General features: G+C 36.0%; 1 protein-coding gene across 1 annotated transcript in view; it reads left to right on the top strand.

Annotated features, from left to right (window-relative positions):
• Positions 1–24,256, top strand: part of LOC140170036 (uncharacterized) — a 239,238-nt gene that overhangs the window by 198,275 nt on the left and 16,707 nt on the right. Inside the window, 11 exon segments of the mRNA XM_072193351.1 lie at positions 98–324; positions 2,138–2,226; positions 2,228–2,261; positions 3,252–3,369; positions 4,608–4,786; positions 6,310–6,382; positions 11,205–11,381; positions 12,319–12,535; positions 12,843–12,925; positions 20,454–20,512; positions 23,401–23,436. Coding sequence (XP_072049452.1) covers positions 98–324; positions 2,138–2,226; positions 2,228–2,261; positions 3,252–3,369; positions 4,608–4,786; positions 6,310–6,382; positions 11,205–11,381; positions 12,319–12,535; positions 12,843–12,925; positions 20,454–20,512; positions 23,401–23,436 — 1,292 coding nt within the window.

The following is a 24,256-nucleotide window of genomic DNA, read 5'->3' as shown; positions in this document are numbered from 1 at the left end:
TCTGCATTCATTCTTCTTTCCTCATTTGTAATCTAAAATTTATATTTATGTTTATTCTTGATCCAAGGCTAATATATGGATCTTTTTTTTTTTTCAGAATTTTTCCATACAGAGAAAACCCATGTTAGAATACTGAAAGTGTTAAATCGTGTCTTCTACCAGCCAATGCTTCGGAATGAAGTCATTCCAAAGGAAATGATCCAGCTCTTGTTCCCAAATCTGAAGGAGCTACTAGAGATCCACATGGCACTGAATAATGCCATGAAAAAGGAAAGGAGAACATCACATATCATACAAGAAATAGGGGACATGCTACTCAAAAGGGTAAGTAATATACTTAAGTAATATACTGAGTTGCTATTCAATTATAATGTCGCATGTGTTTGTTTGAGTTTGCTTCAAGGAAGTAACATTATTTAGGAACAATTAGGCAACATGCTGGGGAGAGACTCTTTTAAGTTGCTGAGTTAACATGCTATATCAATTATTGACAAGGCAATGTGCTCCAGGAGTTTACATATCAACAAAACCTCAAGCAAGAGTTCATATGTGTGTCACTACTTAGCAATGCAAAAAAGAGAGAAGAATAAAAGACCACCTGAACTTACTAATAATAGGGATAACCATCAAAATTTCATGTTGACCCTATTGCTACAAAAGATTGTTTTCTGAGTAGAACTAATCAACAGAAGTATTTTGGTGGTTAAATGGTCAAAATCCGTCAAAAACTTTTCGAATTATGAATTATCAAAGTTTCCCATTCTGACCGGTCATTGGAACGAAATAAAATGACAAGGTCCAAAAATAGCAGTTGGGAGCAAAATTGGCATAAGCATATATTTACCTTTATATATTTCTTTATTTTAACATATTTGCAAACATGAAACAAGCATATTGTGAAAGTATCAAAGGGGTTTCTTATGAAATGGCACTTAACTAGTCACTGGCATAACTTATTTTTTCAAACCAAGGCATTGAAATCATGCATTTAGAGGACATTTGCCAAAAATCATCCAAGATAGCCGATATGGCACAAAATCAAAATTGCACTAAGTAGGTGAACTTTTTTTCACAACCAAGAATTTCAATGTTATTGGGTTTAATATGACCAATTAGTAGGTGTATGTAAACAAAATCTTAAGTTTTGAAGGTCATTGACTCATTCACAACAATAGAGATTATCCTGATCATGCTCATGTGTATTCCTGTAGTATTCCTCATTCAAACCAAAGTAGCACTCAATACATTATGAGTATCTTTGTTCAAACCAATTCAATGCTTGACCTCGGAGTTACCTGCATGACTATCGAGGGCTATTTTGAAACAGTTATGGTTGCACATTCAGGTACTTCTTTTGAAAGTCCTAAACAAGGTATAGCCAGCAGCAAGTTGTAGATATTATAGGCCTAAATATAAGAAAACGTTTAGGGTTAAGATCAGGTGAACAATACATCGAATGAGCACGAAACTTCACATTTATGTTCAGAAAGGTGTCTTCTTAACATGATTTGAAAGGAATATAAAAATTCCAAAGGGAAGCTGGTGATTTAATTTGTAACTCGAGATCTACTTGTTCAATTTTTTAACCTTTTACAGAGGGTATGATAGAGGTATTACTGGCAACTCTGCCAAATTACAGCTCAGTAGGCCACGTTTTTCACCTGATCTTACTGATTTGAATATTTTGTGCCATTCTTGAGCAGTGCTAAACTCAGCCACTGGCAATTAAGCGCACTGTATGGCGATGGACCAATTTTGACTCGCACTTACAGAAAAACAAAATAAGTTATGTTGCTGTAATTTGCAAGATAGTTACAAAATATAATTGGCAGTAACTTCCCCAAATTTTACAGAAAAATATTGAAAAATAAAAGAATGAGATCAATTTAGAAATGTATGTGCAAGCAGTGCACAGTTGAGCTCCCTGCATGTCTATGGGAGTGTTCTAATCAAGTTGATGGTTCATTGGTCATCCCTACTAATAACCATCCAACCTGTTTCAGCCTCATCTGAACACACTTGCATTTGCTTGATTGGGTCTAGGCAACTCTTGCCTGGGCAGGGCCACTTGTACAGCTAACAGGGATTGGATATGCCAATGTTCAGCTATTCAAGTATTATATTCTCTGTATTTTAGTTCGATGGGGAAGGAGGTGAACAGATGAAGCAAGTATGTGCTACGTTCTGCCAAAACCAAAAAGCTGCCCTGGACATGGTCAAAGCTAGAGAAAAAGGACAGCCGCTTGGAGAAATTTATCTCAGTAAGTAGGAATGGTTGAGTAAACAAATGGTGAGAGAGAGGCTAAATTCTTGTCATGTAGTGATGAAAAGTGTTTTTGCAAATATTGAACTAGGTCAAAATCATTTTATAGTTTTTTTTCAGACTTACTAATTCTTCTTGCTAACTCAAAATTGTAATAATTTCAAAGGCTACATTAAATTAAAAGTTGTCTTGAAGTTCACGAATGCATCAGTAAATTTGTGCACATTAGTTATGCCTAAATTGCCAAAATGTTTTTTTTTATTTTGTTATCGTTTTGACATCATTTAAAACATGAAACAAAGGTGGTTTGCTGTCTACAATATGATTTTTTTTTAAATTTTCTTCACTGGCTTGTATTTAAAGATTGTCATCTGTACTGGTAGTCTGTTTCAATATATGGTGACTTAAAGCATAATGATATTGAATTGGCAAGTGGTGTCTGCAATGATTAAAATATTATTTAATATTGACATTAAGAAAATTAGTAAAATAAAAACGGTTCTGCTCTTTCGATTTAACATCAGAGGAGCTTTGAGACAAGCTTAATGTGGCCAAAGTATAATGTCCTAGCTTTATATTGTAAACAGAATTTTGGACCATTTTGGTCTTTTGGGAAAAAATTAAATCAGTTTGTAATAATTTGCCATAAAATTTGCATTATATTGTGAATTTCAGAACATCAAAACTATTTGATATCAGAAGGACATTCCTTGTATTCAGAATGCAATTTGGTGTGTCTGAGGTGCTCTCATGTCCCACAAAATGACTGTGCAAACGTTGCTATCCGATCCCTTTGTCATAACTTCTATTGTACATCAGCTATTCCCACCAAAGTCTTGCATTTGAGAGCTCATTTGAACAATTTGACTGAACAGGACTACAGTAGTCAAAATTGGGTATAGCAGTGGCATTTGCAAGGATAATTAGGATATTATTAGGTTTCAATTTGCAATTTGTTTTATTAATATTGAATATTCTCCTTCTCCAGGATGCTGAGTCCAACCCACTCTGCCAGAGGTTACCACTCAGGGGTCTAATCTCCACTGGATTCCAGAGACTTACTAAGTACCCGCTACTTATTGAGAATTTACTCAAGTATTCACAGTGTAAGTTTCATACATTTACAATGTGTTAATTATGTAGAGAATAAACGATAGCCAATATCCACTACGATAAAAAATATTGGACCTGCCTGTCGTCTATCATAGGTGAAGGATAGTAAAAACAAAAAGCATACAACGCGATACATATGCGAACCTATACAAGCGTGTTACGCGTTATCAACACTGATGATGACGTGGGGTCGTCTACAGCCTGATAGACAGCACCCGAAATCATGCGATTGTCCAATCAGATTATGTGTCTAGGAATAGACCACTTCCACTGATTAAGAATTACTTGTAGCCTGTGAACTATACAGTATCTTGTCTCAAGTTGAGAGTGTCAACAGAGCATTAACATATTTGTGTTGTCAGTGTATGGACAAATCACCCTTCTACATGTGTGTATACGCCTCATGGGATTAGCTTCAAGCACTGTTACTGCAAATTCTTAAACACTTGAGAACGTTCCTGCAATCTTATTGGTTCTTACCCAGCTTTACCCGTGTGATATGACACGATACACACACGGTCAGCGGCGTAAAGGCCAACGCGACACGATACTCGCTATTTGGACCAATCGGAGGCGCACAGCAACAACGGGACTGGTCGATTTTAAGCCCTAGGTAATTCCTTGCAAAATGTAGATTTAATTTGATTAAAATTCGTATAATATTTTTATTTGAATTGAAGTGTTTAAGAATGAAAATAAAGGTATTGTTTTTAGCCGCTGTCGTGCATCTATCATCTCATATATCAAAAATAATGATGTCGCCCGTGTTATATGAGACGATAGATGCACTCCAGCTGCTAAAAACAATACCTTTATTCTCTAATTCAACATGGTGTTACTCTCAACTTGAGATCAGACACTAGAGAATGATCCAATAGCATTTATATTACTGTGAGCCTGGATGAATGAAGACAAGTGGCTGAGTAATATGTAGCTATGACCCATCATTATGAATTGTTCCTAAAAGATAATGCATGCACAGTGAGTGTCCTCTGTTACAGCTGATATGATAAACATATGTCATCTCAAATGGAGCAATTATATAGGTGAAGACATAGAAGAGAAAATAAACTTCCAAGTGTGATGTGCTGCAGAGTTTCTCTGAGGGATGCAACAACTTGCTGACAAAACAATCTCAATATGGAGTTATCATTACATGGTAGCATAAAAGTAAGTAATTTATACATTTGTTCAAAATGTTCATATTCTGTTTTTTATTTTATTGTAACAGCCAAAACAGAAGAGTTCAAGAAACTGCAGAAAGTATCGGAATGCTCCAAGGCACTCTTGGATCATGTTAACACAGCAATAAGAGAATGCGAGAACCAGCAAATTCTCTTAGAAATTTCCAAGAAGATTGACAAGGGACCACTAGAGAGGTCAAACAATGAAATAGTTAAGGAATTTAAGGTAAGGTAACTGTACATTGAATCTACCAACTGTCATTAGGTTATGACGAGGGAGTGGTGACAAAAAATCTGCTTAATTGTGGAAGGGGCCTTATATGTAGCAGTAATAAAAGTAGCAGTATTTCTCTGGTGTCCAACCTTTTAATACGCTGACGAAGTGACGTAATAAATCGGATTAACTACCATAGCAATAGGTGAAAAGAATTTTGAATATATCATGCTGCACTACAAACAGGTTACACTCATCACCTGTGTATGTCTGCAATCATAGATTGAATACAATACTGGTCTTTTCAAAGATGCTAATCTTACAGGTGGAAGTGATCAGCATATGGTTCAATGCAGAGGTATATATTCAAAAATTGTTTTGCACTTTTTTTTTTTTTTTTGAAAATTAAAAAGATTTTTTTTTTCGCTTAAATCTTTTTTCTAAATGTGTAAACGGCTCCCAGGCATTAAACGTTTAGTATTGACAGCCTTAGCCCTAGAAGGGGCTCCTAATTGGTTTTTATTAGTGTGTAGAAGCCCTGGAGCTTACGGCCAGAGTAATGGAAGACACATTCGTCCATGCCCGAATTTGAGATTTCTTGATATTTATCAACACGAAGATGTATTCTTTCACTTGAAACTGATAAAATACAACTTGCTAATATTTACTCGTATTTGTGCTTGATTTATTTCACTATTTTCAACTCTAAAAAGTCACATGGCTCAAGACAGCTTAGTAAATTAGTGGGAAATAATGAGTCAAAAATAACTCGAAAAATATGCAAGCAAAAGGTAAACATTTTGCACTATCGTTTAGAGTACATCAAAGTCTAGGGAAGGTTTTCTCATTTTTTCACAATAATTGTTTTAAACAAAAATATACACCATTATGTGCAATTTTTAGCTTAATAGAGTGACAAAATTGCTTTTTTTACATGTTTTTTCAATATTTCAAAAAGAGAGATTTCAAAAAATAAAAAACCTTCCCTAAGTTCATGTCTCTTCTTCATGAAAAGCTAACCGATTTTTTTTTTTTTATCTCAACGGATTTTTTTTCAAAGTTGTCACAAAAAAATTGGGGTAAAAAAGTGAATTTTTGTGATTTTTTCAAAAACTCAAGATTTTTGAACAAATCGGACATCACCATGGGATTCCTTGACTCATTTCCTTTCCAAAAATGTATAGTTTTATATACTTTGGACATACAAGTCAGAAATAATGATGCTCGAAAAGGTCTGTGTTCTCTCCCATTACTCTGGCCTTAAGCGGACCCATGGCCGTGACATGCAAGAGCTCTGCTTCACATAATATTGTCCCTGTTTTTGATTTTCCAAAGTTGGCAAGTATGCAGTATGCTACAGTTCCTGGAGAGTTGCAATCATTCCAGTAATCTCCATGGTGATAACAGCTAAATTCAAGTTGAAAATGGCATCCTCATCATAATCACAAGTATATGCACCAACATTTATCTGTATTTCAAAATAATAGTAATACTGATAAATATTTGCTTTTTCTGATATCTATTTTGTATTTCAGAATCTTGATTTAACATCAAGAAAATTAATACATCATAGTCCCCTGACTTGGAGGTTGAGTAAGAAGACAATAGGTAAGTTTAAAAATTAGCTGCTTAAACTTCAAATCACATCAAAAATATACAAAATAAATATTAACTAAATGACAATTATGAAAATGAACAAACAATTTTATTAAAACTGATTTGTGACCTGCTGTGACCAGTTGTATACATGACCTGCTACAAAGAAAGTGGCCGCGACTATATACTCATTTCGTTGAGTTGGTAGTTTTGAGACATCTGGTCTGACTGAGTTGTTCTTTGTTTGTAGCACACCAGTCCTGTACAAGCCAGCAGTATTATCCTTCATGAATGGCCCATTGTGCCTTCATTCACGAAGGACATACAGGTATACTTAGTGGCTTGAACAAGTGCATGAACACCAATGTAGTAGTCAGTGGCGATTTGAGTGACTACAAGTTGTAACAATAAAATTTGTACAATTGCATTTTGACCTCTCAGGAAAAAACAAAAAGAGTTATTGCTCAAATGTTATATGCACTTTATTCAGTGATATCTTGGCTAAAAAAGGATGTGTAGTTGGTTTCGTTACTAGCTTGGGTTCCAAAGTTATGTCCGATTAATTAAATCGTCCAGAAAACGTGTTGGGCCACTTTTGCCATGTTTGGGCATATCAAGTTTGAACCGCGTAGATACGATGCTTATCGTGCATTAAAGAACTGACACAAAAGAATTATAAGTGGTGTTTCTTCATATAATTAACATGAACTTAATAATAATATATTTCTTTAAAATCTATAAATGAAGTCATGAAATTACTTTCAAATTAAAATAAAGTACATTAATTTCTCATATCTCTGAGATATCATTGATAAACTGAGAACAGTTTTTGCATTCATAAGTACAAAACAATGACAGTTTGAAATTAAGTTCAGCTGGGCTTCTAGCTGTTCTTAACCACTATTGTCGGCATTTCTGTTAACAAATTCTACTGCTCACAGCGGTTATATGTAATTGTATGCCTTGATGGAAGATGTGAGTTTGGAAAATGAGCTATAAACAATCTTATTGTTTCTGCTTGAATCCATGTGCTACCGAATGTCACAACCATAAAAATACGCTCTTCCAACGTGAATTGGGGTTGAAGTTGTTGAGCTACAGCCACGATTTCTAGTAAATGAGGTTGTTATGTGATGTCAGTGCTTAGTTGTGACTTTCAAAAACTCATGGATTATAATCCATGAGTTTTAAGACTAGGTTACATAATTATGTAATCATTTCTACCACTTCAAATAATCCATTGTTTGAAACTACCTAAGAACACCGTCCAACTGGTCCATGGTTCAACTCTATTCAGTCACTTTTGTAACACTTAGACAAGAGTGGCCCAAGCGGTTTTAAGACTAGGTTACATAGTTGGGCATATCTTCACTTGTATACCATCGATTTTATTGGAACAGAGCTTATCTGGTGGCTGAAGAAATTATCTTGATAGACATATAAATATCAAACCAAAAAATAAGCGGCATACCGTAAACGTTCGCCTAATGGCGCTCTGGAGTTCATGGAAATGAGAGAGCGCCATCACTGTAAAAGCCGACTATTATCACTGAGCATTAAGGGCGTGTAGTTAAAGGGTGAAACCTATCGACACATACAATTATGAACAAGATCGAACAAACTTGTTCATGATAATGCGTAATCATTCACCTGATACGTTGTGGCCCAGCGAGCAGAGCATTAGACTATAGTGCGAGGATAAAGAGAACTTGTGGAGAAGATTGATGGTTCGAATCTCATGCAGTAATTTCTGACAGATTATGATGTCTGTCAATGTTTTTTTTTTTCTGATTTGAGGAAATTTTATTTTCTATTTTCTTGATTTTATCTTTAACATTGTTTATATAATTTTATTATTTTATCTTGTATGTGTCTTTTTTTCATGATTCTTTGTTTTTATCGTTTCATTTTAGAGTAACTCAATCCATTCAATCAAATGTTGTAATGAACCTATTTGATTGTATAGGCATTTGTTATGTTTGTGAGACGAACTGGCGCGTGCGACAAGTCTTTCAATTCGTGTGAGTGTCCTTGCCTATGCATCAGTGGTCATGAGGTATATCATTTTATTCGAAAGGGGGGGGGGGGTCCCAAATATACGGGGATCATAAAGTCTTGGAAAGAATAATAGGATGGGGTCATAAAATGTTTTATGCCCAAAATGTAGGGAGTCACACGATGACCACAGAAAGTGTGTTATTTTATTCAAAAAGACTGATTTCAATACAATTTTGGGGTTTGGGATCATAAAATTTTTGTTGCCGAAATAGGGGGCGTGCGCAATTTTATTGACGCAGACTTTTGTAAATTTGGGACACCCCTTTCAAAAAAAAATGATAGCCCTCTAAGAGGATTCAAAAGATAACCTCTGCCCCAATAATCCCTAGCTATATTTGTTTGAAACTGTTCCACGGAGGATGTATCATAATAGGCTCAGTCTTCAAATGATATAAATAAAATTTGAAAGAGTGAACGAACAAAATCATACAACGACCAACTGAATAGAGGCTGTGCATATGACGTATCATCCCGTAAATATGGCGGACTACTCAAATTAATGCATTCAACAAAAGCATGATTGCATCTACCGCGACAGTTCGTCTCACACACATAACAAAATGCACTACGATCAAATAGGTTGATGACAACATTTGATTGAATGGACTGCACTATGGGGCTATCCCTGTAAACCGGTTCAAATCATTTGTTTGGAGCCAATCGATAAACGCAAGGCTATCATTGAATACTGGCTAGGATTCCACAACACAATAAGGCGCTTTGGAAGGCACACAATACCCTAATGGCTTTCCATATTATGTGCACTCAACAACTATTCAGTATCGAAGCCCGGCATCGGGTTACGTAATGTTACTATGTCAACGGGATCACGCGCTTAAGTAATGAACCACGATCGAAAGAATCAGTACACAAAAAAGGCATACCAAAATAGCGTGATCGTAATGATCGCCATACAAAGAGTGCTTGGTTCCGATACCATCACGGAGTTACGTAACTACTTCGTGGTCTGATAGTTATATAATCAATGGTCTGATCTACTTGGGTTCGATCCTGTTAAGAAAAGAAAAATAGCTGATCATTTATAATGCATAAATGAATAAAGTAATGTAGTTGCACAATTTGAAACATTGAGGCCGTTCTATTTTTAAAGGTCATTTAACTGTTAAATGTAGTGGAATATATCACACATTGCTAGGTAGCAGGTGGAGCAAATTTTGTCAGCGGTTTTTGTTGCCGTTTGTTCGCAGTGCCTATTTATCTAAAAAAATAAGAAAATTAAAATTAAATTAAAAAAAATTCACAATACTCGTTCGTAAAATGGGGACAAAATCCAAAAACATTTCTTGACCCTTCTTCACATAAAAGTGGGAGCAGAAATCAAGATTCGAACAAGTACCATTCACCATTCAAGGCGCACCCTCTACCGACTGAGCTAACGGGTCAGACAATAGAAGGGTGTAATTTTGAACTGAAGAATATTTAAAAAATATGAAGAAATTTCAATGTTATAAAAAGATTTACCAAAATAAGTTAGGTATAACGTATTAATTGATTTACAAATTAAGTCCAATGGCACTTTGAGAAAGAATACCTGAAGAAACCCCAAAACATTTGCTGCTCTAGCAACTAACCTAGTGACCTAAAGTATTGGGTCATGTCACGATATTTTTTCTGAGGTATTATGTCCAGGTTGCTCAATTTAACATACACGTATCCTTAATGCTGTTGAGATTTTACAAGGATGGCGCTCTCACATTTCTAAGAATCCAAAAGCGCCATTAGGTAACGTTCTGGTACTTGTGTCATTCTATTTCCCAAATTGTACAAATTTTATTGTTACACCCTGTATGTGAGCCACTTTATGCTCATTCTGCTGCCAATATATCACAGAATAATACAAGCCAAGTTTGTTTTCTACTTACTATATATATACTTAAAAGGAATGTTGGTACTTCCCCCCCCCCCCTAGAAACACTAAATTACCCAAATTCTAAGATTTTATTAGCCAACATGGAAGGTGCTAAGGTTACCAAACTTTTGCAATTGATTGTTTCTTTATTAAGCTACAGTGTTTCTAACATTGCCTAAGAAAATGGGAAATTTTTTTTTTTCAAACAGTAAACAGTTTATCCAAAAATCCTGGTTAGATCATTTAGGTATTAAAGCCATAATGTTTGATTTCTGTCAACTTTGAATTTTGTTATTCTGTACCCAAAATGCTGAAATAATATTAGTACTCACTGCTAGGAAGGGTTTCTGTCCTTTTTAAACTTTAATAACAAGTAAAGTGAAAGGAACCTCACTGGCTATTTTGGTCCTTTAAAATGGAGTTCAATGGCAGACATAGATCACTCTATTGATCTAAAAACACAACACATAACTAGGGAAATACTTTTTCTTGTTATGATTTACATGAATAGACCTGATTGATTTGATACAGGGGCTATTTTCCTGCAAGGGTGTTGTATCAGAGTTGACAACCTTAATAAAATATATCTACAAGTATGAACATATTAACAGTTAAGACATTGTATTTTTACAAATAATGGTCCCATATGGCTTTTATATAACTATGTGATACCATTCTTATTGCCCATTTGTGTAGAAGAAAGAACAGTTTACAAACCCAAAGTGTTATAATTAAACAAGACAACAAATAAACAAATTCCGACCGGCAAATATTACACAAGCACAGGAGATCATTACTGATGCTTAATCAATTCCCCAGCATAATACAAGTAAAGTATGTATTGGGGCTATGCATTAATGAACACAATGGGAGAGTAATCTTTTTGTAACCTTTGACCTTTTGCAGACCTGTATACTTTGTTGCTAGAAGATATTTTAGTGTTGCTTCAGAAGACTGATGACAAAGACAAGTACATCCTCAAATGCCATAGTACAACTGTGGCTACGCTTAGTGAGAGTCAGAAGAACACACACAGCCCCATCATTTTGCTTAATAGTGTGCTATGCAGGCCCGTGGCAACAAGTAAGTTCAAAAGACAGTTTATAGTATACAAATGTTAGATTGCTCTTGTGGGAGATGGTGAGATGTGGTGATCTGGAGACCATGGGTCTACTCTTTCTCGAAGACTGTGAGGTCAAGGGGAAATTGTAGCCCCATAATCTCAAGATCACCAATGGAAGCAGTTCTCACCATCTCCCAAATAAAGAGACATCTATATTTGTTTTATAAACCTCATACATATATTTTTGCATCTGATTGGTTAAAAGATGAGGAAGTATAAACCCAGGCCAATTAAACCCACAAGGACATCGGCCAGCCTTGCTTGCTTTTTGTTGTTGATTGAACATGCAGCATACACATGGTTGAATGACTAATAAGCATACCATGAAAATGTTGTCACCTCTCCAATACCACTTCCACATATTGCTCCAAGACAACTTTTTGCAAATTCAGTATGCTTTTTGGTTTAGCGCTATCTGTTCCTATAATTCTTAACAAATCCTCATCTGTTTCAAGGCTACTGGTCTATTTTTTGTGCTGCAGTGGATTTCATTCTGCGAGTTGGCCATGATTTGCATTCCTAATTCCAGATGTGTAGTAGTCAGCCATCTCTTCAACATGCTGTCTTTTTTCATGTTATATTTATATTATGTTACACATTAAAATATTAGCCTGTGTAAGAGTATGCCATTTCTATTGCAGGCAGGGTTTATTCGGGGTATTGTCACCATGTCATCATTTTAACCAATTAGATGACAGAAATATATGTATGACGTTTATGATAAGGTTTAGTATTAGTTAAAGATTAATATCTGAATCCAGAGAATTCCATTTTGAATTGTGTGATCATGAGGTGGTCTTGGGAATTAAAGCACTCTTAATAAATGTATCTGTGAATCCTGTAAATATTACAAATTTGCTAGTTAATTGATACTCTTCTCATCCATTCAACTTGCAGATAAATATGCATTCTTCCTGGTCAGTACATCAGTGGCAGGACCACAGATCTATGAGTTAGTGACTTCCAACAAGAAGGAGAGGGAAACATGGATGGAACTGATTCTCAAAGCTCAGGAGATATCCAAGAAGAGACCAAGCTGGAGGAATGACCGGCGTGGTGGCAGGGTTGTTGTACCAAAAGCAATTATCCAGGAAGATGAGGAGGAGAAACCAGAGTAGGTTTTTAAGAAATCAAACATTTGTTGATGCAAATGAACAAATTGCATTTTAGTACCGCCTTCATGATGTGTGTTTCAATAATCATGTTTTATATATGACTACCTTTGAAAGCTACCTGTACTTGCCTTGAAAGCATAACTATTGCAAAGATAGTAAGTTTCTTTAATATGGCCTGTTATGTTACGAAGGTGGTGGTGATGTGCCACACCAAAATTGGCTTACAACACGAGAGGGTTCCAAATGAACAAGTTCAGAATCCTTGCACTAGATAACTCATACTGACTGTATTCATTTTTTCAACAGAACCCCTTCACCAGGTGCAGATGCCAAAGCACCCTCAACACCTATCAGACCATCAGAGATTGATAGGCAAATATCAAAGACAGGTAAGGTGCAATGAACTCACCACATTTGTGTGGCAGGCATTAACGATTATGGCAGAGATTGCCTAAGAAATTTCGGAATTGGAATCTTCTGATAAGTGGCATGTTAGGAAATAAGCACAATACATTACACAACAATTGCAAATAAATAGTTAAAATAAATATTTGCAACAAAATCTGTACTGTGGGTAGAGTGTTTTGTCTTGTGCGTGTATTGTACAAACATGATAGTGTTGTAGGAGTAAAATATTCATAAGATGAGATTGGCAGGCCACATTGCTGCATCCACATAATTGGTGTCTGATATGTTGATCACAGAGACAAGGAGCAATTTCTTGTTTTAATGTTTAAATGGTGGGATGTGTACCTTGTGTAATTACAGGACCACTCATAACATTCTATATGGCTGTACTATAGTATGGTCGTTGGACATTTTGACCCGGAAAAAATTGGTAAAAAGCTGATTTTTGCACCAGACAAGCAGAATATATCATAGAACATCATATCCAAAATCCGAAAAAATCCTCTTTGGGGAATTCGTTTTATCCAAGATGGCCGCCAAAATGGCCGCCACAACATATAATTAGCAGTATCTTAGCTTCTAAAGCAGATATGATGATGATTTTAGTGTCTTTGAATAGGTTTAAGAGGTCAAAGAATTCAAATTTGTACAAATCTAACACACTGATGACTTCAATCACACTGAAATCCAAGATGGCCGCCAAAATGGTCGCCACAACATATAATTAGCTGTATCTTAGCTTCTAAAGCAGATATGATGATGATTTTAGTGTCTTTGAATAGGTTTAAGAGGTCAGAGAATTCAAATTTGTACAAATCTAACACACTGATGTCTTCAATTACACGAAATCCAAGATGGCCCGCCAAAATGGCCACCACCACCACATATGATTAGATATATCTCCGCTTCTGAAGCAGATATGATGATGATTTTAGTGTCCTTGAATATATTTCAGAGGTCAAAGAATTCAAATCTGTACGTATCTAAAACACTGAAGTCTTCATTCACACCTGGAATCCAAGATGATGGCCGCCAAAATGGCCACCACCACCACATGTTTAGGTATATTTTGGCTTATGAAGCAGATATGATAATGATTTTAGTGTCTTTGAATATGTTTTAGGTGCGCAGAAGTCAATTTTGTATTTATCTAAAGTACTAAGTCAAGTCGTCTTCACTCACACTGTAATCATGATCCTCAATATGGCTAAAATCAAACATGCTTAACTGTATATCTCAGCTTCTGAAACCAATATAATGATGATTTTAATCTTTGAATAGGCTTTTAAGAAAATGTAGGTTTTAGGGGTTGCAGATTTCAATGTTGCAATTACTTAAAACACGGAAGTAAGTGCAAAGTAACAATAGAATCCAAAACAGCTGCCACCACATGATTTTCTATATCTCAGTTTCTGAAGCAAAAGTAGCTATCTTCGACTTCAACTGCAAGTACAGGGTGTATCAAAATGATTGGTACCGAAGACTTCTCATTTTTTGCCGATTTTTTTTACTATTTTTGTGCCAGTTTGGGGTTAATTGTTTAAATATTTGCAATTATAGTAGTTTTATCTTCTCTAAGAATTTTAGATCATAAAGATAGCACATTCTATTCAGAAGTTACATGATTCTAAAGGAAAGTAGGCGTTTTCACACTTTTCCTCGTTGGATCAGTAGCGCACCATTTTCAAAGCTCTATTTTACTGCAAATACCTTGTGAGGATGATATGTTGAAAATCATGGAAATATTTAATATTTTCCTTGCCTATTTCTTCATTCATAATATATATTAATGTAATAATCAATATTTATTGCTTGAGAGTCATATTATTGACTTGAATAATTTACGTGGGGTGAAAGAAGTTTATTGTATCAACACCATCAAGGGCGGTAAATTATTATTTTTTTTGAGATTACTAAGTAGATGGTGTGGCAGAATGGCCATATACTGTAGACAGTATAGGTTAGTTTAGACCTGGTAAAAGTTATTGGAATGGCTCCACAGTACTATTCCACACTTCAGTGTGCATTCATAGTTAAGAATCACACAAAGATATGGAGAAGTGCAGAGAAGATTTAGGAGACAGTTTCTAAGAGCAAAGCGTATCCAATGCATACATGCTATAACTTGCAATGCTTCAAAATTTGATATGGGCCGTTACAGAATGGACCCACCGTGCCCAGTTGTTAAGTTCTTTCAAGATAGAGCTTCACCTCACACTGTCAGAGTCGTAAGGCATGGACTTCAGGAACTATCTTTCTAAATGCATGTGTAAAGCAATTTTATGTTATGTATACTGAGGTGAGATGTTGAAGAGTATGTATTCAATAAATGGTTCAAGCAGTGAACATATTCATCTTGTATCAAACCATGATTACGTCGATCTTTGTTTAAATGACAATAGTACCCAGATGCATCAACCTATCAACTTCAGATTAATAGATCAATAAGTTAACATATGCCCCTTTCTATTTATAGTACAAAATCTATATTAATTAGGAATTATATATTTTTTATATATTTTTGAAAATGTCACATAGCCCGGTACCAATCATTTTGATACACCCTGTATAATCATCGCCTCAGCGTTTTGGCAATTTTCTCCTCTGCAATCTCCACAAGCTGTGACACATTTAAATCCCTTTTTGCGACAGGAACATCCGTTATTTCCATAAGGACTCCTGGAGGATAGTTTACATTTGTATCATACAAACTTAAGCAAGCCTTGTGGTGCTGTATCTACATCTGTAAGGACCGGTGCTAGTACGGTGTCAGAGAGTTTCCAACCCCATTGATTTGGATCCAAGTTATTGTTTGTGAGCTTTCTCCAAAGTATGACCTGCAAAAGAACACTCAGACTGTGAAAATACGCTGCTCTTTTTTAACTAGGTGGAAGCTTTTGTGGATCAAGTGATGCCTTATTTGATGATACCATCGCCATGAATTAAGCGAACCGCAGACCGTTTAAAGAATCTTCTTCTCTGCCACCACATAAGACAACAAATAATCTGATGCCATTTGTACCAATCTGTTCTAATGTCGCCTCAGGATCGCTCATCTAGGATGATATCTGCTGCAATTCTTCTTATCTTCTGCAACAAACTTGTCTTTCCATGTCCAAATGTTGCAGAAGTGGAGTCACAACCACTGCATGCATGGATAAACAGGACCTGAGATGGAATGTCAATACTTCACCAACGTTGTTAATAAGGTCTTGAACTTTCCAACCCACCGATATCAGCTATATTCCGGTCCCCAGTGGCACTTCTCTTCCTTGTCTTGAACATGGAAGGAGTCTTGAAGGGTACATTCCACTATCAATGTGTCAGCATCTCCGGTACTATTGTGCACCATCCATCGACTCAGCAGCGAGATAAACTGGCATTTGTTCTTATCATATTCAGCTCACAGAATCTATGAAGTTTCTCATCATGACCAGCAGACCTTCCTCTCGAATGAGAAGAACAACAGTCAGTTTATCTCGCTGCTGAGTCGATATTTGGAAACCAATGGTCAGATCGGTACAATAGTACTGGAGATCCTGACACTTTGATAGTGGAATGTACCCTTCAATTTGCAAGACAAGGAAAAGAAGTACCTGTAGTAGCAGATGACACAGATATACTTGTCCTTTTGATGTACCACTGAGACCAGACTATGGCTGATATCTTATCTACTTCCATTCAGAGAGGAAAGGGTTGGTGGTTTGGAAAGTTCAAGACCTCCTGTTTATCCATGCATGGAGTGGTTGCGACTCAACTTCTGCAACATTTGGACATGGAAAGACAAGTTTGTTGAAGAAGATAAAAGAATTGCAGCAGATATCATCCTAGCTAGATGAGCGATCCTGAGGCGACATTAGAACAGATTGGTACAGCTGGCATCAGATTATTTGTTGTCTTATATGGTGGCAGAGAAGAAGATTCTTTAAACGGTCTACGGTTCGCTTAATCCATGGCGATGGTATCATCAAATAAAGCATCATTTGTTCCACATCTATCTACAAAAGCTTTCACCTACTGAAAGAGCAGCGTATTTTCACAGTCTGCGGGTTCTTTTACAGGTCATACTTTGGAGAAAGCTAACAAACAATGACTTGAATCCAATTTAAAGCAATGGGGCTGGAAACACTCTGACATCGTTCTAGCACCGGTCCTTACGAATTTAGATGCAGCACCACATAGCTTGCTTAAAGGTGAACCTCATTGAAAATAAAGTTATATATCGATGGAAAGCTTATGATGTCAGGATACTAAAAATTATTTTTTCCGATTTTTTTTGATGGCCAATAAAGCTGAAAAATAAAAAAAACGATTGAATTTTTGGTCTTTTTTAAGGCGCCCAAAAAGCACCCAAATCAATCGTCTATGACCTTGAGAATGCTCGTGACGTAAGCTCAGGGTTCGTGAGTCACGTGATCCTACTCGGAAACATGTAAACAAGACTTGCTTCCTGTACTTTGCAAGCTGCCCGGCAAGTCTGATTTTTACAATAAAGCTTGAAATTAGAGGAATCTTCAAGTTGCTGGTTCCTTCTATATTAAAAATAATAGAATTATTGTCAACACATAAATTTTCCGTAACTTTTTGACAAAATCAGTCATAACTCTGGGTATAACTGGGTAATTGAGTTTGAATTTCGCTGGGATCAATCCCATGCGCAAATGCTAGCTGCTACCGTTCATGTCATGGACTGAATAAACATGATCGAATAACAAATTAAATACTTGTTTGTGACATTCCCTATTCTTGATTCATTTTAAAATATCTGATTAAAAAAATATCGCCTTGAAGTAATCAAAAAATAATAAAAACCGCCGATTTCATCAAATCCAGCCCATATAAAGGTTTTCATATTTAGCGCATTATGGTAATACATTCTTTCCACACAGTCGCGATTGAAAGAAACAGATACTCGGCCTGATTTATTATAAAATAAATACAATTTAGGCTTAGTAGACCGTTATTTGATGGAATTCTGAAATCTGAATAAAATTAAAATATTGTCACTTGTGTCACGATTCTTTAATGATAGTACAATCATTGTACGGTACTGAAAAAGTGAAACATTCATGTTTTATGGATTACCGAACACGATGCGTAAATTGCTGCTGGATGCTGAAGAAATGGCAGGGACGGATATGCACAAACACAGCGACTCGCTTCAGGGCTTCGTCCTCGTAGCACTTGCGCTGTCAGGAGATTTGATCAATCGTTCCCTTATATTTGGAACATTTACAGGAATAAATTTTGCTGATAAAGTAGCAATAAGTTGGAAATATCAGAATGTGAATATCAAATCAGTCATTTTGTCTGCAAGTACAGTACAGTCGCGGATACTGAACACTCGGCGTAGTGAGACTCAGTCAGTCACTGAGCTGAGTTCATCCCGTATGTATCTATATACGAAGTTCGCTTATCATACATGACCGGCTATGACCGGTTGTAAAGCTAAGAAATAATTAAAAATCCTGTACATGTACCTTATTCTATGCCTTCATTTTCTCATTGTGATAAGTTCATCTCAATTTGGTGTGACGATCTGAACTGGTAGCACTAGCAGTTATTTTTGCAATCTGTTTTCATTCCGGTTCTTCGCTAATCTTCGCTCTTCGTGCTTTACTGTAATATTCCCTATGCATATCGTGGATGGCTTGGCCTATCCCAAATCACCCCGGCCAGCACTTTTCCCATTTTTAAATCCACACACTTTATTCAGGAACTTCATTCTTGATTTGATCATGATATTTCCTTCATGTTATTCTTATTTTATTGAAGATATTTTTCATGTAAAGTAAGTTGACAATGACTGAATTCGTGCATTGGCCCGATGCATGCCACAGTAATACACGGACATTGTGTTTACAATCAAACCCGGAAGTAACTGTGTGTCCCCATGCTGACGTCATCATCGAAAGCGCCCAATTTGAACGATTTCGTTTTGTAATTTAGGGGGGGTGCCAATATCCAATCTTTGCATGGAGATTATGTCTGTCCTGGTGCGTTAGGCAAATAAAAAATATTCTTTTCTGCTTCCTGGCATCATAAGCTTTCCATTGATATATAACTTTATTTTCAATGAGGTTCACCTTTAAGTTTGTACGATACAATTGTAAACTTTCCTCCAGGAATTGTGTAAATAACGGATGATCCTGTCGCAAAAATGGACTTAAATGTGTCACAGCTTGTGAAGATTACACAGGAGAACATTGCCAAAACGCTGAGGCGATTATACCTGTAGATGAGAACGAAGACAGCTACTTTTGCTTCAGAAGCTGAGATATATATTCACATGTGGTGGCAGCTATTTGGGATTCTATTGCGACTTGCACTTCAGTGTTATAAGCCCGGGTTTTAAGTAATTGCGACAATTATCTGACACTTAAAACCTACATTCTCTTAAAAACCTATTCAAAGATTAAAATCACCATTATATTGGCTTCAGAAGCTGAGATATTTAGCTAATCATGTTTGATTTTAGCAATATTGAGGGCCATGTTGGATTGCAGTGTCAGTAAAGACATATATACTTATGAAGATAAATACAAAATTGACTCCTAAAACCTATTCAAAGACACTAATTTCACTAAAAGCTACTAAAATCATTATCATATCTGCTTCATAAGCCAAAATATACCTAAACATAACACGTGGTGGTGGCGGCCATTTTGGCGACCATCTTGGATTCCAGTGTGAATGAAGACTTCAGTGTTTTAGATACGTACAAGTTTGAATTCTTTGACTTCTGAAATATATTCAAGGACACTTAAATCATCATCATATATGCTTCAGAAGCGGAGATATATCTAATCATATGTGGTGGTGGCCATTTTGGCGGCCGTCTTGGATTTCAGTGTAATTGAAGACATTGGTGTGTTAGATTTGTACAAATTTGAATTCTCTGACCTCTTAAACCTATTCAAAGACACTAAAATCATCATCATATCTGCTTTAGAAGCTAAGATACAGCTAATTATATGTTGTGGCGACCATTTTGGCGGCCATCTTGGATTTCAGTGTGATTGAAGTCATCAGTGTGTTAGATTTGTACAAATTTGAATTCTTTGACCTCTTAAACCTATTCAAAGACACTAAAATCATCATCATATCTGCTTTAGAAGCTAAGATACTGCTAATTATATGTTGGCGGCCATTTTGGCGGCCATCTTGGATAAAACGAATTCCCCAAAGAGGATTTTTTCGGATTTTGGATATGATGTTCTATGATATATTCTGCTTGTCTGGTGCAAAAATCAGCTTTTTACCAATTTTTTCCTGGTAGCCACTGTTTTTCCTCTTCAACGACCATACTACAGTTTACATAAGGGTGTACCTTATTTAAAACAGTCTCTCATGTAGCATAGTACCAAGAAAATGCAGATAATACAAAAACATTAAAAATGTGGTATGTGACACTGATAAGATTGGTTGGTATTTGTGTAAATTCAATGAAATTGATGCAAATTAAGTGATTCAAAGTTAATGTTATACATGTTCTGTATATTTTGATAGATGCAAGTAAACAGAAACCTGAAGAAATAGAATCACTATTAGCAGACTCAATACGAGCGGTAAGTACTACAGGCTGTTTTAGGCACATTATTAAGTTGTCAAAAAAGGATGAAATGATGATCCCAAAAATATGGGAGCGTTACCGCCATTCCTAATCAGACCCTGACCTTAACCCAGGGTATATATATTTCTTGATGTCTGAATGTGCAAAAACATGAGGTCCTGATTGGCTGATTAAAAATCAATTCAAACTACCTTATACAACACCAATTGTGTAATTGACTAAAGTGCAAATAAGCACAATAGTGTTGTATGACATAAACTGGCCTCAAAAAGAAACTTATAATTTTTCATTAAGGTCATATCTTAAATTCCTGTCTATAAAAATGAACAAAAATTGAACACAGGATTACTTCAATACTCTACTCTAAACACTTTCCAGTAACTAAACAGTTGTCCAACTGATACAACAGCAAAATGCATTGACATGGAACAGGTTCCCGGACCACATTCACAGCCCAACACAAGAAATCTGTGAGCAAATGGAATAGTGTAGAACAAAACCTGTTTCTTGAAGAAAGTAGCAGAAGCAGCCCGTTCCACACTATTCCACTTACTCTTTGGAAATAATCACCTGTGTAAGGATCTTAAACGCATTCTCACAGGTTTCTTTTGCTAGGTTCCAATTATTCACCTGTGAATGTGGTCCCCGAATCTGTTCTGTGTCAGTGCATTTTACTGTTGTGTCAGTTGGGCAACTGCTTGGTTAATGATGTATGTGTTTAGAGTAGGGTATTGAAGTAATCCTGTGTGTAATTTTTATTCATTTTGATGGACAGGATTTTAAGATATGACCTTGTGAAAAGTTTCTTTTTGAGGGCAGTTTAGTTGCAGATATGATGGAATCATCAATCAAATATGCGTACTCAATATTCTATATGTGGTATCTGTTACTGTGGCATTAGCATAGCAGTAGATGGTCCATCTCAGGGATGCACCTAACACAAAGTGGCACAAGCTAAAAGCACCTGTAGATTAAATGAAATAGTTCTTCCTTCATATAAGTATTACCCAAAATAAGTGTTTTGTCAAGACTTCATTAACCCTAAAGCTCCTAGATCATACAAAACCATACAACATGAAGCGAGACCATGCATCCCATGTGATCCAATTGCGTAATCATGCCAAACTACATATTATACTAGGCACGAAACCAGTGGCTGAGAGTCAGTGAATCACGCTCTGAACAGTGGCGTAGCCAGTGGGGGGCCAAAACACAAAACACTTAGTAACAATCATATAATTATTTCTAAGTAAGTTTTATTGGTACAAAGTTTTACTTAACGATGTTATGACAAAATTTTCAGAGGGGGACTTATTTCTTTTGATGTGTTCATTATAATTAAGTAAGCTGTGTGATCCCCAATGAAGTCTTGACTCTGGGCTAACTCTGTATAAAGGATGTTCCAATGAAATGATGGGGGATTGTTAACTTAAGGAATGCCTATGTAGTAGTAGCCAGTATATAGTGATTGGTTCTATCATATATTGCTTAGGGTATTGTATTCCCTGCTTTTACGGTTCTGCTTTTAAGTAAAAGGGATATGCAGAGAGATTATGACCTAAAGATGTTTGACCTAATAGTCTAGCTGCAAAAAAATCCCAGCAATTATTGTGATAAAGGTCCATAATTGGTTTAATATTGTAAACCGACTTCAAAGAATAACAAACGTCTTGGTAGCAGCCATTAACTATGGCATTACTCAAATGATCTATGCTCATATCTTATAAAGTTCACACCAAATTTGAGAAAAAGGTATACTTTGACCATGGTATGACATGTCATTCTCAATTTATAAGGAAAAAGGTCTCAAAGGTTAAGTGTCTACTCTGTAGAGATCAAAATTGACAAAAACGCTGAAGATTTTCATTAATGCAATTCAAGTGAAAAAAAGTTTGACCCCTATGGAACAGTATGCTCTTGATTGTTTCCTTATTTATAACTTGAGAGCATTATGTAGGTGAAACTCAGGCCTTGCCGTTTGAGGCGAGCGATCGCTCTCGCGTGCCACCGCTCGCACAAACTCAATTTCTAGCGAGCGATTTTCCACTCACCATAGACAATAAATATCGCTCGCTGCGAATCACCCAAATTGAATCTAAATTACATTCAAGTTTTAGCACTTCCAATGTATTCAATTTATCGTAATAAATTAGTCTTGATTTCTGAAAGACAGGATGTCAGCAGTGTGTAAGTGTGTCATACTGATTGCTATTTCAGACTTAGAGAGTGATTCGACCACTAGCGAGTGATTCGATTACTTGCCTGGCATCAAGGTAGCGAGCGATTGACTACTCGCCTTTGAAATCTAGATGGCAAGGCCTGGAAACTATACTTTTTCTGAATCCAATTTTGACATGTGTATGACAATTTAAGGCCAGAACTCTTTTTGGAGCAAGGTACATTTAGCCTCTGAAGTTTTTTTCTGGTGTTACAAGATCTTTAACTTAATTAATGCAAGCCTTCATCTCCAATTTTGCACAACATTTGAAATTCATATAAGTTGCTGCTTAACTATAATAACTACTCCATGAGTTATCAGTGAGTATAAAAGTAGGTTTGCACACATTGATAGGGGTGTATGGATTTCAGCTGGAATAGCCCAATGTTATTTTGGCCAATGCAATTTAATCTTAGTCTGCCATAAATTAACGTCAGGGACAATATGTTATTTCATTAGAATTACACAAACTTAACTGCAAAATAACTTGGGTGTTAATGAGAATAAAAAGTGGAGAAATTTGAATTTCTCATTGGACTATATTTACCAGTTTTACCACTAGCTAATTTATATAACATGACCAAAGGCACCCGCTGTATATTATTTGCTGTAAAGCAATTTGATCCAAAGTATCTCCCCTTTTCTAATCTCATTTCACATCCCAGTGTTCCCATGATGATATGTCACCGTACGAAATGCAGGTTGGTTGAACAAAATACTATGCAAAGCTCATTTGCACACAAATTTGCATGTGCTTTAATTAACTGGTTTAAGCTTTTATCCCTGTGTTTTGGCCTAACAGCATGCTATTAAATTGCATTTTAATTTTGGAATTTGATTTTGCATATTTCTTGGCTTTTGTTTTGTTTTTGTTTTTTAAATATTGTCATGTGTTTTGTGACTCAATGTTAAGTGAATGAGGGAATGGCAGAATGCAAATATGTAAAGTAAATAATATTTTAACTACCATATTCATTCCATTAACCGCCCAGGGCGCTTAGCAAAGACATTTTGGGTGGGTGCTTATTTTTTACATTGCTTATTTAATTGAATGCATAAAAAATGGCCCTAAATATTCAACCATCATCATCAGTGTGCCATATGTTTCGGGCCATGATCCAGATCTGCATGGGGAGTTCGTTGTAAAGTTATTGGGTGGGCGCTTATAGGGGCATGGGCGGTCAATGGAACGAATACGGTACATGTATGTACATTATAATAGAGGACCACTATGAAACACTCGGTCATATTCATTAACTGCGGCATACAATGTACATAATATAGAGATGACCATTATGTAACACATACTGACATTGACTGTCATATATGATGTTCAGAATATAGAGATGACCACTATGTAAAAAAAATACTGACATGTGTGGAAATTTATGCCCTTTTCAGATAGTTGTGTTCCCATTTTTAGTATCTAACTTAATTGTTTCTTTTTCAGTTTATTAATTCATTATGAAATGTTAAGTTATTCCTACTCATCCATATATTTTTAATTCAATGTTTAATGGT

The sequence above is a fragment of the Amphiura filiformis genome, chromosome 14 (genome assembly GCF_039555335.1).
Source record: "Amphiura filiformis chromosome 14, Afil_fr2py, whole genome shotgun sequence".
In the NCBI taxonomy this organism is placed as follows: domain Eukaryota; kingdom Metazoa; phylum Echinodermata; class Ophiuroidea; order Amphilepidida; family Amphiuridae; genus Amphiura; species Amphiura filiformis.
This window is presented reverse-complemented; position numbering and strand designations above follow the sequence as displayed.